The sequence below is a fragment of the Enhydra lutris genome, unplaced genomic scaffold, assembly GCF_002288905.1.
Source record: "Enhydra lutris kenyoni isolate GAN:26980312 unplaced genomic scaffold, ASM228890v2 scaffoldscaffold6, whole genome shotgun sequence".
Lineage (NCBI taxonomy): Eukaryota > Metazoa > Chordata > Mammalia > Carnivora > Mustelidae > Enhydra > Enhydra lutris.
The window spans coordinates 551,347-565,780 of record NW_019154090.1 but is presented as its reverse complement, the minus strand read 5'-3'; the positions used below and the strand labels follow the sequence as shown (position 1 = coordinate 565,780).

General features: G+C 68.3%; 1 protein-coding gene across 1 annotated transcript; it reads right to left on the bottom strand.

Moving 5' to 3' along the window:
* Nucleotides 1–281: 281 nt before the first annotated feature.
* LOC111141431 (helicase with zinc finger 2) lies at nt 282–13,167 on the bottom strand. The gene is given in 21 exon segments (XM_022493976.1): nt 282–925; nt 1,141–1,308; nt 1,399–1,555; nt 1,709–1,927; nt 2,101–2,235; nt 2,359–2,551; nt 2,638–2,754; nt 2,850–2,997; nt 3,079–3,240; nt 3,324–3,455; nt 3,550–3,668; nt 3,796–7,045; nt 7,133–7,603; nt 7,688–7,763; nt 8,024–8,807; nt 9,819–10,460; nt 10,534–11,051; nt 11,422–11,529; nt 11,607–11,790; nt 12,068–12,318; nt 12,320–13,167. Coding segments are annotated over 21 exon segments (8,727 nt in total). The 5' UTR covers nt 13,088–13,167; the 3' UTR covers nt 282–800.
* Nucleotides 13,168–14,434: the final 1,267 nt, after the last annotated feature.

Genomic DNA, 14,434 nt, shown 5'->3' with positions numbered 1-14,434 from the left:
TCTGGTTCTGGTCTGCCCTTCCGCCTGCAAGGGCACGTGGCCCCTGAAGGACACAGGGCTGTGGGCCCCAGTAAAACAGGGTAGTGGGGACAGAAAAAAGGCCCTCTGTTCCAGGGAGGCCTCTTTGTCTAAGTTTGGGATAAGGAACCTGTTCCAGTAAAAAAAAGACACTGGCGTCTGGTTTATTTTAGAAAAAAGAAAACCAGGAGGCCTGGCTGGCTTAGTTGGTAGAACATGAAGCTCTTAATCTCAGGGCCATGAGTTCAAGCACACACTGGGCAGGGAGCCTACTTGTAAAAAAAGAAAAAAGGAAAGAAAGAAAGAAGGCTGAGCCCCACAGCCAGCACCCAGCGTGGTCAGGGATGGCATCCAAAGACCAAAGAGTAAACCCGCGAGGATTTCCTTCCCCGCCCCAAACCTTCCCAGCAACACCAGAAGGTCCAGAGGACCTCCCCCCATCCCACACCCCTGAGGTGTTCCCTGCAAAATGTCCCAACAAAGGCAGCACAGCAGGGAGACTGGGGAGTCCCTCTCTCCTAAGCGTAGGCACTTGCTGGCAGGGCAGGGCCTGGCCTGCCCCCCTGTCCCGGGAGAGGCCGAGGCTCCAGAAGAGGATTATTGCTCAGAACCCCAGCGCAGACCCAACTGGGGGGCGGGGCGGCCGGCAGTACCTAACCCTAACCGAAGGCACTGTGGGATTCTGCCGAGTGCGGCCTGACAAGGCACGCTGCAGAAGCGGGCTGGGGCTTTGCCTCGAAGTCCTGGCAGCCCGAGGGCAGTGGGCAGGCAGAGTGGGCTCTTCAGGGAGACAGGGCAGGCCTCCTCCGAACGCGCACCTGGCTGGCGGGCACGAGGCTCTGCTGGTCCTCACAGAAGTCCAGGAATCTCCGCCAGAGAGGGCAACAACGCAGGAGGCGGTGGTCCCCTGTACAGGTTGAGGGGCCGGGGTCCGTGGTGGACCCCAGCCCCGCCCAGGCCCTCCCTGCCCCGCCCTGGCCCTCCTGCCCCAAGCCGTTCTGCCACACCCCCAGGGAGAAGCCCCGCCCCATCCTGCCCCGCCCCCAGCCATGCAGCCACACCCCCAGGAGAAGCCCCGCCCCGGCCCGCCCCGCCCCCAGCCGAGCCGCCAAGCGGTCCTACCAATGAAGCAGAGACCCTCTTTGGCCCGGGTGATGGCCACGTTCACTTGATTGGGGTCCACCACAAAGCCCAGGAACCTCTTCAGCCAGCTCTTCGTTGGCCGCTGGTCCAGGTCACTCTCGGGGCACGTGCGCACGGTGCTCACCAGCACGTAGCGCCACTCGCTTCCTGCGCAGTTGGGTGCACGTGATGAGGCCCCTCCCAGGTCCCGCACCCACCGGCTGGCCCGCGAGGCCCCTGCCCCAGAGCCGCGCTCACCCTGGCTCTTGGTGATGGAGCACACGCTCACTCCAGTGACACCCTCTTGCCCAAGCCTCTTGCTGATCTCCGCAGCCTGAGCGTTGTAGGGCGTGAGAATGGCAACATCCTTGGAGTCCACGGCCCTGCCCAGGGTCAGCTGCTTAGCAATGCGGACCTGAGGGACCAAGGGGGTGCTGCTGGAGCAGGCCCTGGCACCTCTCCTGCCCTGGACACCCGGACCTTACCTGTTCCCTCAGTCTCTCTGCCTCCTCCTCCAGGAAGGCCTCCCTGACCAAGGGGCACCAGGGAAAGTCTCACTGACACTCACCACCTCGGCCACCTCCTCCGGGTTGGCCTTGGAGTTTTCATTCCCTTCATCTGTGGACACCAGTAGGCTCTGCTCATGGCCCTGCACATGGCCAAAGATGACAGAGCAACTCTCCTTTCCAGCGTGGCCCAGGACGCTGGGCGGCCGCTTCAGGCCCGGCCAGGTCTTCAGCTTCTTCTTGTAGAACTCCGTGGAGGGGAAGGCACAGATGTCCGCGTGCTGCAAGGCAGGGCGTGAGCCTGGTCACCTGTCCAGCTGTCCCGGGGCCAAGAGCTGGGGGTCTTGGAGGCCAGGGTGGACACAGGAGGTCGAGGTGTGGGCAGCAACCCCTTGGGCATCCCTGGCCTCAGACCACACCGCGGCCAGAGATGGCGAGGCTGGGACCGGCTTACCATGCGGTACTGTGTGTCTAGCAGGTAGGCATCCGCGTGATACCTCTCGAAGAGAGACCGGTCCAGCCCCAGATTCTGTAGCTGCTCACTCCTGACCACAGGCCGCAGTTGCTTGTGGTCCCCCAGAAGAACCACCTGCAGACACAGGCAGCCACAGTCCTGACACCTGCAGACCTCGAGGTACCAGTCCTCCGGGGTGAAAGGCCACACCCACCGTCACCCATCTGGGGCTCCCAGCTCAGCACCCAGCTCCCTCACCTTCTCCACCCGTGAGAAGGCCACCAGCGGAATGAGGGTCTCGGGCTCTGTGGCCATGCCGGCTTCGTCGATGAGGACCTGCCGCACAGCCAGCCTCCTGAGACCAGCTGAGGCAGCACACGAGCACGTACACAAGATGACCCGGTGCCGCTCCAGCTCAAACTTCCGTGCCTTCCCCAGCACCTGCTTGTACCTGTGTGGGGACAGCCCTCGGTCACACAGGGAACCCCCCACACACATCTCCACCGTGGAGACAACAGCACGGCCCCAGCGGCTTACCGGTTGAGGTCTTCCTTGGAAAAGACCTCCCCTTTCTGCACCCGAGCGTCGAACCCCCTGATGTCCGCCGCGTAGGGGTTGGAGGTCTGCCGGACCCTGTGGTGCAGGGTGATGCTCCTGGGGTGGGAGGGACAGCCGTGAAGCCCCGTGTTAGTCCTCGCCCCGACAGGACTGTGGGGGTCCTGCACCCACAGACTGCCAAGAGACCGCACCTGAGGCTCTGGTTGGGCCTCCCCTCCCGAGGGGTCTTCCTGGGCGGGCCGCTGCTGCCCACACTGGGCACCGGGAATTCAGTGGCCTCGGCCTGCTCGCTGTACACCCGCAGCGGCTTCAGCTCTGCTCTCCTACTCAGCAGCAGTCCTGGCGGCAACAGAACGTGAGTCACCGTCCCCCGGGGCCAGCACCGTCAGGCAAAGCCCCCACACAACCAGCCCAGCGCACCTGCCAGGACGTCCACTGACTTGTTAGAGGGACCGCAATACAAGACGCACGGGCCCCCCAGCAGCTCCTCCTCCCTGGGGGCGCCCCAGGCCATCACCTGCTCCTCATTTGCCTTGTGAAACCAGAACACGATGTGGAAACCCACAACAGTCTTCCCTGTGCCTGCGGGCAGAGAGCGTCATGAACAGAGCCCCTGGTGGCCAGCGCAGCAGCCCGAGGCCCCAGCCCCGTAGCACAGGCCCCACCTGGCGGGCCCTGGATCACTGTGAACGGCTTCTGCAGGGCCGCCCTGACAGCCCGGTTCTGGCTGGAGTTCAGCGTGTGGCAGCCTCTGGGGAGGTCGAACATGCGTTTCTCCAGGAGCCTGTTGTACGTCCCTAAGGAAGGGTCAGGCCTGCCTGAGCAGGGGCGCAGGGCAGGACCCAGGCAGGACAAAGGGACATGGAAGAGCTGGAGGGTCCCAGGACCTACCTCTGTGGAGGGTCTGCTCGGGAGCAAGGCGGCAGGGCGGAGGGATGGGCCGGCCCAGGGCAATGCTGACGACCAGCGGGGATGCACGGTCCAACATACTCACAGCTTCTTCCTTGCGACTGGGGGCAGGTGGCAGTGAAGAGGGACCCGGGGACATCCACAGGACTCCCCCCAGAAGGGGACCCAGGGAGTTCTCGCCCCACCCGGCCCGCTTTCCCCCAGCTTCTCCCTGTGGAAGCTACTCACATGTCAGGAAGCTGCTTGGGCAGCACCTCAATAGTGAATCGCCTGCCCGGTCTCAGCACCTCTTCTGGAACTTTCTCCATGGGCATGTGCTGGACGAAGAAGTACACCTGCTTGGAGGTCTCCTGCCGGTCGGCCTGGCCCTCCTTCGGGTCCCAGTGTTCTGTCAGCCCGTGGGCCACCCAAGTGTACGTGTCAGGGTCAATGCTCAGGAGGGGAGGCTGGCCAGGGCCAGCTGGGGAGTGCGGCCCCCCTGCAATGGGCGTGGCCGGCAGCCCCTCGAGCCGGATGCAGAGGTAGCAGTGGCCGAAGCTGAGGTCAATGCCGTGCTCGCTGAGGAAGGACGGCTCCAGGCAGAAGGAGCCACGCAGCTGCCCCTGCGCCACCTGCTTCGTGTCCCAGGACACGCTGACCTGCTGCAGCGTGATGGAGTCGCCCTCCGAGACGGCGCCTGTGGCTGACTCCAGAGAGCAGAAGGGCCCCCACACGCGGGCGTACTCGCCCTCATCAAGACACCGGTCCTGCGCCGCCCGGGGCGCCTGGCCCAGGAAGCAGCCGCTGGGCCGCTCCACGTGCTGCAGGCAGAGGGTGAGGCCCGGCGCCACGGTGCACAGCTGCAGGCTTGGCACCAGGAAGCCCCGCTGCAGGCTGGCGCTGAGCTGCACCTGCAGCACGTCCCCGCTGCCCAGCTCCCGGGACACCTCCACAAAGTGGCCACAGCGGCTGTGCCTCACGCGGCCCAGCTCCCGGGACGGGGGCTCCGCCGTGCCCAGCTCCTGCACCAGGGCCGCCGCCTCAGGCCACCGCTCCGCCTGAACTAGCTCCAGCAGCTGCTCCCACGGGGCGGCGTCCACCCGCCGGGTGTGGGGGTCCAGCAGGGCACCGGGCTGCGGGGAGCGCGGCCCTTCCGCCTGCACCGAGTAGATGCGGCGCCGCCATTCCAGCCGCAAGCCCTGCCGCCCGGCCAGGTCCCTGGGGTGCTCAGCCAGCTGCAGGGCACGGTACGGCACAGGGCAGGGGTCGGGCAGGGTCTCGGGGTTGGTGGGGAAGAGCAGCTTGAAGCCGCGGGCGCCCGTCTCCACGCCTGCCACGATGCCCAGCTTGGCGCGGGGCTGGGCCCTGAGCCGCACTGCCAGATGCAGGCTGCGGGCCTGGCGCTGATAGGCCTGGGCGCGCGCGTGCTGGTGGCTGAATTCCTGGCACAGCCCGTCGATGTCCCTGGCGGAGTAGGGGGCACCCCCGTGGCCCAGCGCCAGCAGGATCTGCCGCTGCAGTACCACGTCCAGGTACCTGCGGATGGGCGAGGTGGCCCATGTGTACCAGTCCACCCGCAGCGCGTAGTGCCCCGCCACCTGCTGCTCGCCCTGGCGGGAGCGGCCAAACACAGAGCGGCCCAGGGCCTTGCGGAGGTCGAGGCCCACGGGAGCCAGGGAGGGGTGCACGTCGTCTGTGGTGATGAGGTCCGCCAGCAGATTGCGGTCTCCGGTGCGGGCGGCGCGCTGCAGGTGCCTCCACAGGGCGGCCAGGAGGTAGACCTGTCGGCCGGGGGACCCACAGCCCTGTAGGTGGTGGTGCAGGTGCAGGGACAGGGGCACCAGCTCCCCGTGCTTCTCCCCCAGCGCCACGAGCTGGCGCTCACTGGGCGCGGGCTGCCACCGCAGCGGCGTGACCGTCCGCGTGCACTCGCTGTTCACAAGGAGCTCGGCCACCAGGCTGTTGAACTGGACCATGTACTCCTTGACCATGGCGTGGGCCGCGCGGAAGCCCAGCACGCCGTCCTCGCCCGGCTGCTCGTAGTGCGCGTCGGTCCCCAGGCGGGCTCGGCGCAGCACCTGGGAGAAGTGGCAGGCAGCCACGACACAGGCGTCCACAGAGTCCAAGAGGCTGGGCAGCTCCCCGCCAGCTCCCGGGTGCCGCCGGATGACATGCTCGGCCTCCTCGTAGGACAGCTGGCGGTCAGAGCGGATCACAGAGGGCGCGAAGTGCAGGCCCTTGAGCTGGTCGCTGCCCTTCTCAACCGTGAGGAAGAGGGAAACGGCCAAGCGATCCTGGCCCGGCAGGAGGCTGAGCGCGTCCTGGCAGAGGCTGGCCGGCAGCATGGGCTGCGGCTCCCGGTCGGGGGCGTAGAACGTGATGCCCCTTCTGCGGGCCTCCAGGTCCAGAGGCCCGTCCCTGGGGACAGCACTGGCCACATCGGCGATGTGCACGGCCACCTCGTACTTGGAGCCCAGATCTCGGACGCTGAGGGCATCGTCCAGGTAACGGGCACCCTGGGGGTCCACAGTGAAGGTCAGAAAGCCGCGGCAATCCTCCCGGCGGTCGGGTCCCCGGCTGAGCTCTGCCTGGTACTTCTGCAGCGCCCTGCTGACGGAGGCCGGCTCTGGCTCCGGTGCCCTCAGGCCGTGCTCCAGGTCAAGGATGCGGAGGCCCTGCTCCCAGGTGGTGGCCTCGGGTAGTACCTCCAGGATGATGCCCAGGGGGTAGTAGAAGCGGGGCCGCCACAGGACAACACGCACCAAGAAGAGTCGGCTGCCGCGGGCCTCGGCGGGGAGTCGCTCGTACCCCACACGCCTCACACGGCCCTGCTGGACGCAGTGCACGGGAACCTGCAGTGGGTCCTTCAGCTCGGCCACGAAGATCTTGGTCACGGAGCTGTCGATGGGGGTCATGATGCGAGGGTCCCACTCGTCCGTGCGGCACACGAACACCAGCTCCCGCCGCTTCCTCTTCAGCACGCCCACCACGCGGCCCTGAGGCCTCCCCGAGGGGCCTCTGTCTGTGCCCAGGACCTCCACCAGAACCTCATCCCCGCTGAAGGCCATCCCACAGTGCAGGCGGCCCCTGATGTGGATGGGGCCACAGTCCGCATCATCCAGCGGGACGGCCAGTGCCCGCTCGAAGGTCTCCTGCACAAAGGCGCAGGGGCGGTACAGCTCGGGCTCCAAGCTCAGCAGCTTCCGCAGCGCGGCCCGCGGCAGGCTCCTGTACTGCCAGGCCTGCTGTGGGGACTCGGGCCGGGCGATGGCGTCCAGCAGCCCGTCTTCCCGGACGGTCACCGCCACGTTCCGGGCTTCATCCAGGAGCTCCTGCAGGATGGAGTCGTCCGCGTTGAGCTCCATGTCGGAGGGCCAGAAGTCCGACTCAGAGTCCTCGAGGTCCTCAGGGTCCCCATCTTCCGTGGCCGGCAGCCCGGCCACTGCCTTCCCAGGGGCCACATCCCCCATCGACGAGTTCCCTGCTGAGGTCGTGTCCTCTGCCTCTGGGGGCACCATGGCGGTCTCCCTCACCAGTGGGCAGCCCCCTGCCACAGACCCCAATGCCACGTCCCCAGCCTCTATGCTCTGTGTGGCTTCATCTCCTGCTGCCCAGGTCTTGGAAGGGGATGTCCTCCCTTCAGCCCCTGGTGCCACCTTGTCCATGGCCACGTGCTCTGTGGCTAGAGCCCCTGCTGTGCCCTCTTCCGGGACAGTGTCCTGGGCCACGGCAGCCACAGCTCTCTCTGCTTGGAGGTCCCAGCGCTGCCTCCTGCTCTGGACCGCGCTCTGCTCGATGCGCTCCAGGGACAGGCTCTCGGGCCGGATGCTACGGTGCTTCACGCACTCGAGGATGAAGCTCTTCCAGAGCTTGCTACAGGCCCCGAAGGAGCAGAGGGCCACGGCGTTGCCCACAGCCACCACCTGGGACTGGGCGCGCGTCATGACGGTGTTGAGCACGCGGGCATCGGTGAAGAAGCCCAGGGCGGGCGCCCCCGAGCTCAGCAGGCTGCTGTGGTTGTGCACGGTGCTCAGCACCACAGCCCGGAACTCCCGCCCTGCGAAGGGGGGTGGTCAGGCCGGGGAGGAGAGCCCGCCCGGCTCCGCACCTGCCCCTCCCCACCCCCACACTCATCACCCACCTGGCAGGATCTCAAAGCTGCCCACAGACACCTGGCCCAGGTCCCTCTTCCTCAGCTCCTGCCTCAGTGCGCCCACCTGCAGACACACACGGCAGAGCAGCCGGCCCGAGTGAGCCCCTGAGGGGGGACACGAGGCCCACGGCCCGGAGCCCCGGCCCCAGTCGTGGGTTCAAGCCCCACACCGTGGCCTGGCAGATTCATCCCTCAGCCCTTCTCTCAGGAGGAGCCACTGAGGCTGAGGAGGTCCCCCCTTAGGCCACAGAGGGACCCGCGCCCTCCTCTGGGAGTCTCTGCCAGAAGTGGGGAGGTGGGCTGTTGTGGGCGGCAGGGGCTCACCTGGGCACCGTGGGACACGGCACAGATGTGCCTCTGCTCGCGGCTGCCCCAGCAGGAGGGCCAGCTCTGGTAGATCTCCTGCACCTTCTCCACGACCTGGGCGATCTCCGCCGCGTTTAGCCAGGACGCGCGTGACAGGTCCCTCTCGGGGTTGCCCGCCACGTGGCAGAACATGAGAGGGTAGTGCGTGGGGTGGCGAGGGACCCGGCCACTGGCATGGATGGGGCTGCCCTCGGCCAGGTAGAAGTGCCGCGAGACGAAGTGAAGGATGGCCTCAGTGCAGCGGTAGTTCTCGTGGAAGATGAGCCGGCTGTGCCGCGCCACGGCGTGGGCCTCCCGCTGGTAGTGCCAGAAGAGGCGGCAGAGCAGGGTGTGGCCTGCAGCCTGGGTGCCCGGCACGCTGAAGAGCCTGGGCGTGACCTGCCGGTGGTCCCCCGCCAGCACCAGGCGCGTGCCGGGCCCGGCGTAGCGCAGCGGGATGAGCGCCTCGCACTCCAGCATCTGGGCGGCCTCGTCGATGAGGATGTGCGAGAAGAAGCCGCTGGGCACCCTGAGCTCGCGCGCCTGGGATGCCGTGGCCACCACAATGCGGTGCCGCTCCAGCTCGGCCTGTGTCGGGGCGCGGAAGGCCCGGCGGTCCGCGGTCAGGAGGCAGTAGCGCAGCGTGGCCGCGTCAGTCTGGCTGGGCGGGCGGTCCGTGAACATCACCCGCAGCGGAGTGGCCTCAGGGTGGCCGCTGCTCACGTAGCGGTGGAAGTGCTCCTCAATGTAGATGTCGGCCGCGCTGAGGGGAAGGGCACACGGTCCACCAAAGCGTGTCCTGTGAGCCCAGCCCGGCCTGGACGCCAGGAATTCAGCAGAGGCACACAGACCCGCCCCACACAGCTTTGACGCCAGCAGAGGGGACAGAGGATAAGGTCAGAATGGGACGAGAACCGGGAACAGCACAGAGGGTCTGGGTGGTCAGGAAGGGATCCCTGGAGGAGGAGGTGAAGGAGCTGGCCGTGCAGAGAAGCAGAGAGGGGAACCGCGGGGGCCCCTGCCTGACATAGCCCGGGTGGCCAGAGGCTGTGCTTGGCCCAGAGCTCAGCTCCCGGGGGGCTGTCAGTGGGTGTGCAGTGACGAGCACCAGCTCTCGGGAGCAGATGGAGAAGCACCGAGGCCAGGGTATCCCGGGGACATGCGAGAGCCCCCAGGCATCTCTGCAGGGACCTGCTCCCCAGGCCCCCAGGGATCCCCAGGCCCACCATGGGAGAGACCCCTGCCTGGGCAGCAGGAAGTGCTGGGAGCTAGGAAAATCATACCAACCACAGGGGATCCGTTAAGAGAGACTGAGGGAAGACAAGAGCAGAGCCTGGCCCTGGGAACTGCAGGATGGGCCACGCCAGACGCCCCCCCAACAACTCTGTCTGGTCTGGGGTCTCTGTGGAGGCACCCACAGCCCCGCCCACAGACAGCAGACCCTGACGCCCCAGGGCACCTTGCACTGGGCCCAAAGCACAAATGTCCCATCTCTTTTAGCCCAGGGAAAGTCCCAAGGATCAGAGTGACCCTGACCGCCCTAAGAGCTGCACTGTCCCCTACCCCTGCAGCGTCCACGGGGCAGCCAGAGGACCCAGGCCCAGCCTAGACCCTGCTTTGCCGATGGCCAGGCAAGGCCGGCGACCCACTCTAGCACAGGCTGCCCAGGCCTCCAGGGACCCTGGGAATGCCCGGCTCCCTTCCTCCTCACAGGGATGTAGCATCCAGCAGCACGCCGGCCCCGGCCAGCAAGCAGACGGCGGCTTGGGCTCACCTGTTGGTGTGCGTGCAGATGAGCACCCTGGTGTGGGGCTGCCGGATGACCTCTAGGGAGGCCATGGCCAGCGTGTAGGTCTTGCCTGTGCCAAAGGGGCCGTAGATGAGCAGGGGGGCAATGGGCCGGACGCCCCCCGGGCTACTGCCCGCAATGAGCGCCACGGCCAGCTTCTGCTTGTGGTTGCCGTGCATCGCGGGGGGTGCGGGCAGAGGCCGGGGCAAGGAGCACGTCGGCAGGTCCGGCACCACCAGTCGTACGTCAGGCAGCGCGTCTACCGCCTGGTGCCAGAAGCGGAAGGTCAGCGGGTCGATCTGGAACTGCACCTCAAGGAGGGGGCTGGTGTCGGGCCGTAGCCCCAGGACCACGCAGCAGCGGGCTGGCAGCAGCAGCCACAGCGCCCGCTCCGAGCTCGCCCGCGTCTCCAGCAGCACTTCAAACACCGTGCGGTCGCGCGCAGGGACGGGGGCCACCAGGGCTGTGCTGACCGCCCGGCCCAGCAGAAAGCCCTCGTCCGTGTCCGGCGTCCGCGAGGAGGGTGTGGGGACCTCGGCATAGAGGGCCCCTGATGGTGGGAAGAGCATGCCCAGGGCCGGCGTCTCCAGGGCCGTCCGCAGGGACACCGGGCCCCGGAAGTTCAGCCTGGCGGGGAGAATCTGGTCAGCGCTCAGGGGCCGGGACTCTGCGGCCCCACAGCCCAGTGACCCTCACTCACCTGGCCACCAGCCGCTGCTGAGCTGCCTCCTCCTCATAGAGAAACTGGTGCACCCTCGGGCGGTAGTCGGCGCAGGACATGGGGCCTGGGGCGGAGCCCCCGGGACAGAAGTCCAGCGCCAGGGCGGGCACCTTGTACTTGGCCACCAGGGCCACCTGCTCGGCTGTCCGCTCCACACCAGGCACCACGTGGCGGTTGCCCGTGTGCCAGCGCTCCAGCTCCTCGGCGTGGCCGCACGCCAGCCTGCCCTGCTGCCCCGGGCAGCGCACCTGGCCCAGCAGCAGCCCCAGCTTCCGTAGCAGGGCAGGCCGGCGGCCGAAGTCGAAAACCACCCACTGCTCGAAGCAGCCGAAGGAGGCACTCTGCACTCGCACCTCCACCCGGAACCTGGCTGGGGCGGCGCCTGCTCGAAAACGCTCCCCCTTTGCATAGAGCTGGCCCAGCGGGAGGCGGGGGGCCACCAGCGAGAAGTCTGCTCCCAGCTCCTGCTTGAGCAGGGCCACGTGCAGCAGGGGTTCCTGGGGGAGAGACTGGATGGGGAGGCGGCCCCAGACCCTGCCCGCCCATCACCGTCCAGGTGGACACTCAGGCCCCTTCCCACACTGCTGGGCTTCCTGGCTGTGACCCCAGAAGGGCGCTCGGCCTGTCTGAAGCTTGGGGTTCCTCCCTGCAAATGGGGTCCCAGAGCAGCCCCTGTGGAGGGTGAGCGAGGGGCGGGTGTAGCACGGGACGCCCAGGGCACACGAGCTAACGCGCCTGGTCCTCGCTCTCTGAACCAGACATTCCCACCAGCTCGTCCCAGAGACCCACGCATTGCTTCAGACCACACAGGCGGCTCCAAACCCAGAGCCCAGCCACCTCCCCTCCCCGGCCGAGCTGATGCCTTACCTCAGAGCAGATGTCAAATACCCAGCTGTGCTGAATCTTCTTCTCGGGGGCCTGATGCACCAAGGGCTGGTTGCACGTGACGAACACACCATCAACAGTCTCCGCCAGCTGCACAGAAGCCGGGCCGTCAGCGGTGGGGCTCTGGCCCTGGCAACCCCTTGCCCACCTGCCTGGTCCCCACTTACCACCAGGACCTCACTTCGACTTCGCTGGTACTCAGCCAGCAGCCGAGCCTGGTAAGACACCAGCCCCTCCTGCCAGGCGGCCTGCTCCCTCAGCTCCAGGCCCTGCGCCCGCTGCACCCACTCCTGCAGCTCCGGCTCAGAGTGCGCTTTAGTGCAGGCGTCCCCGTACTCACAGAGGTCGGGTCTGGGAAATGGGAGATCAGCAAGAAGGGCAGGGGTCAGCCCTGTCAGCCCAGTGCTGGCCTGTGGCGGGAGGCAGGGTCGATTCCAGGCCTGGGGCAGGGCAGGGGGGAACAGGGCCCCCCTCCATCCTGTGCCCACGAGAGAAGGCCTCCATGCGCCTCCCTCGACCACCCTCCAGAGGCAGGGGCGGGGACCAGCTGATTGCACAGAGGGGACAGAGAGCCCCTGGTCCCGGCTGAAGGGGGGCTTGTCCCCCACCCCCACCCCACTGTCCTCACTTGGGGCAGAGCTCAAACGTGGAGAGCCCCGTGGGTGGGCTGCGGTGCTCCCAGAGCTCGGCCGGGTCCAAGGCCACCATCTGTGCGTGCTCCAGGGATGAGCAGTGGTTCTCGAAGGCCTCCTGGGAGGGGCAGGTGACCAGGCAGGCACGGCAGTACAGCCGGACACTGAGGGGCCGGCCGCAGGGGGCTGCACGTTCGTCCTCCTCGGGGGCAGTGGGTGAGAGCAGGTCCTGCCGTTGGAGCCCCCCCCAGCTGCTCGGCCTCCCACACGGCCATCTCCACCGCGCTGTGTGCGTACTGGCAGCGGGAAGCCCCGTGCCGGCACGGCCGCCCGCGCCCCACATACATGCAGTAGGCCAGCGGCTGGCCGTACCGGGGCTGTGGCCGCACCTCCACTACCTGCCGCTTCCGGCGGCCCTCGGCGCTCACGTGAGCCAGGAGGGAAGGGCAGGCCCCGTGCTGGGGGCAGTGGCCCTGGGCGTCCATGGGGCAGAGGCGCGGAGGACAGCTCCGGAAGCAGTGAGAGCAGAGCAGCTGGAAGTGGCCGCCGTGCTCGGCGCGGATGGCGTCCGCGGGGCTGTGCTGCTCCCCCTGGGCACCCCCGCCCTGCAGCTCAGTCTTGAGCCACAGACGCCCGACGTTGTGCTCACGCTCGAAGTTCCAGACCAGGGCCTCCTCCCGGCTGCGGGCGAAGGTGCACTGGTTGCCGTGCCGCCGACAGCCGAGCCCCGGGCTGTAGTACCAGCAGACGTCGTAGCGGGCAGGCCGCGGGAAGCTGGGCCGGCGGGCCACCTTGCGCCACACCCGGCTCTTGCTGGCTTGCCTGAAGCGGGCCAGCAGGGTCTCTCGCGGGCAGTGGTGCTCTGTCCGGCGCAGCACGTACGTGCTCTCATTCAGGCGCTGAGTACAGCGGGGGCAGCCCAGGTGCAGGTCCACCTGGGCACACAGCCTGGCCAGAGACTGCTCCTTGGCGGCCATGGGGCTGGTGGGCGAGGAACCAGACCCTGGGGACAGCATGCCTGGCCTGGCTCTGCGGAGGGCCGTCCGAGGCTCACAGCATCACCGGATCCTCTGGGGCTGTTGGCCCATGATGAGAAGTCTGGAGCGGGAGGAGCAAGGAGCACGGTCAGTCCCTGAGGCCAGGAGCCCCACAGGTACCCAGGCAGAGGCTCAGTCACACTCTGCCTCTCCTCCAGGCCAGGCAGAATTCTATCCCGCAGACAGGCAGAGGGACTTGTTCCTCCAAGGGGCTGGGCCCCACTGACCTTGACCCAACCAAGACCCATCCCACTTCTGGGGGGGTCTCTGGGCCAGCCTGTGGGAGGAAGGGTGCCCTGGCAACAGGGGCCCTGGGGGCCCACGGGCTCTCCCGGCTCCCCCGGGAGCCTCCCTCTCCACGCCCTCCAGCCCTCCGCTTGAGCAAACACACGGCAGCCCTGCTCCGCGGGCCAGGCTGGCTCCGGCGACCTCCGCACGGTGGGGGCCCGCAGGACGGCACCGCGCTCAGGCAGGAAGTGGGGAAGCCCCGTGCGAATGGGACTGGCCGGGGAAACTCTGAGCGCGACACCAGCGCTGTTTTGAGAGGAAGCGGTTGCAGCCTCAGCCTGGAGGGGGGACGCCCAGCCCGGTCCGGCTGCAGAGGGACGGGGCTGAGAGCCCAAGCCCGGGGGACGCTCCGAAACGGGACTGACACTCGGGTTCCGGCCTCGGGGCGCAGAGATCGCGGCCCCTCCCCAGACCGGGGCCAGGGTCGCAGCGACCAGGCTGCCCCGCTGCCCCGGGGGCCGGGCGGTGGGGGGGGGGGGGGGCGCCCCGGGGGCTTCCGGGGGCCCCCCCCGCCCGCCCCCGCGCCGCACGCCCCCCCCGCGGAGCACGGCCGCCCCCTCCGCTCCCTCGCGCCTGGGGGGTCCCACGAAGCCCGCCCCGGAGGGCGGCCGAGACCCCGACCCCTCGCCCGGCGCTTACCCTGCGCGCGGAGCCGTCCCCGCCACCGGCGCCCGCCCCGCGCCGAGCGATCACTTTCGTTTCTGCCCGCGGGTGACTCGGAGCGCTGACGCCCCAGCGCGGAAATTACCTCACCGCCCCCCCACCCCCGCCCCGCCGCCCCGCCGCCCCGCCGCCCCGCCGCCCTCCCCGCCCCCGGCGCCGCCCCCTCCCCCCACCCCCGCCCCTCGGCCGCGGCGGCCAGGGCCCCTGAGGTCCACCCCGGCCCCAGGTGCCCCGCGCGCACGCACATCCGCGGGGCGCCCGGGCCGGGCAGTTTGCAGAAGGGGCCAAGCCCGCGGCGGCGGTGAGCAAGCCGGACAGCAACGCAGCGGGAAAGGGCTCCGGCTTGTACGACCCTCGGCTGTGGAGCGGCTCCAC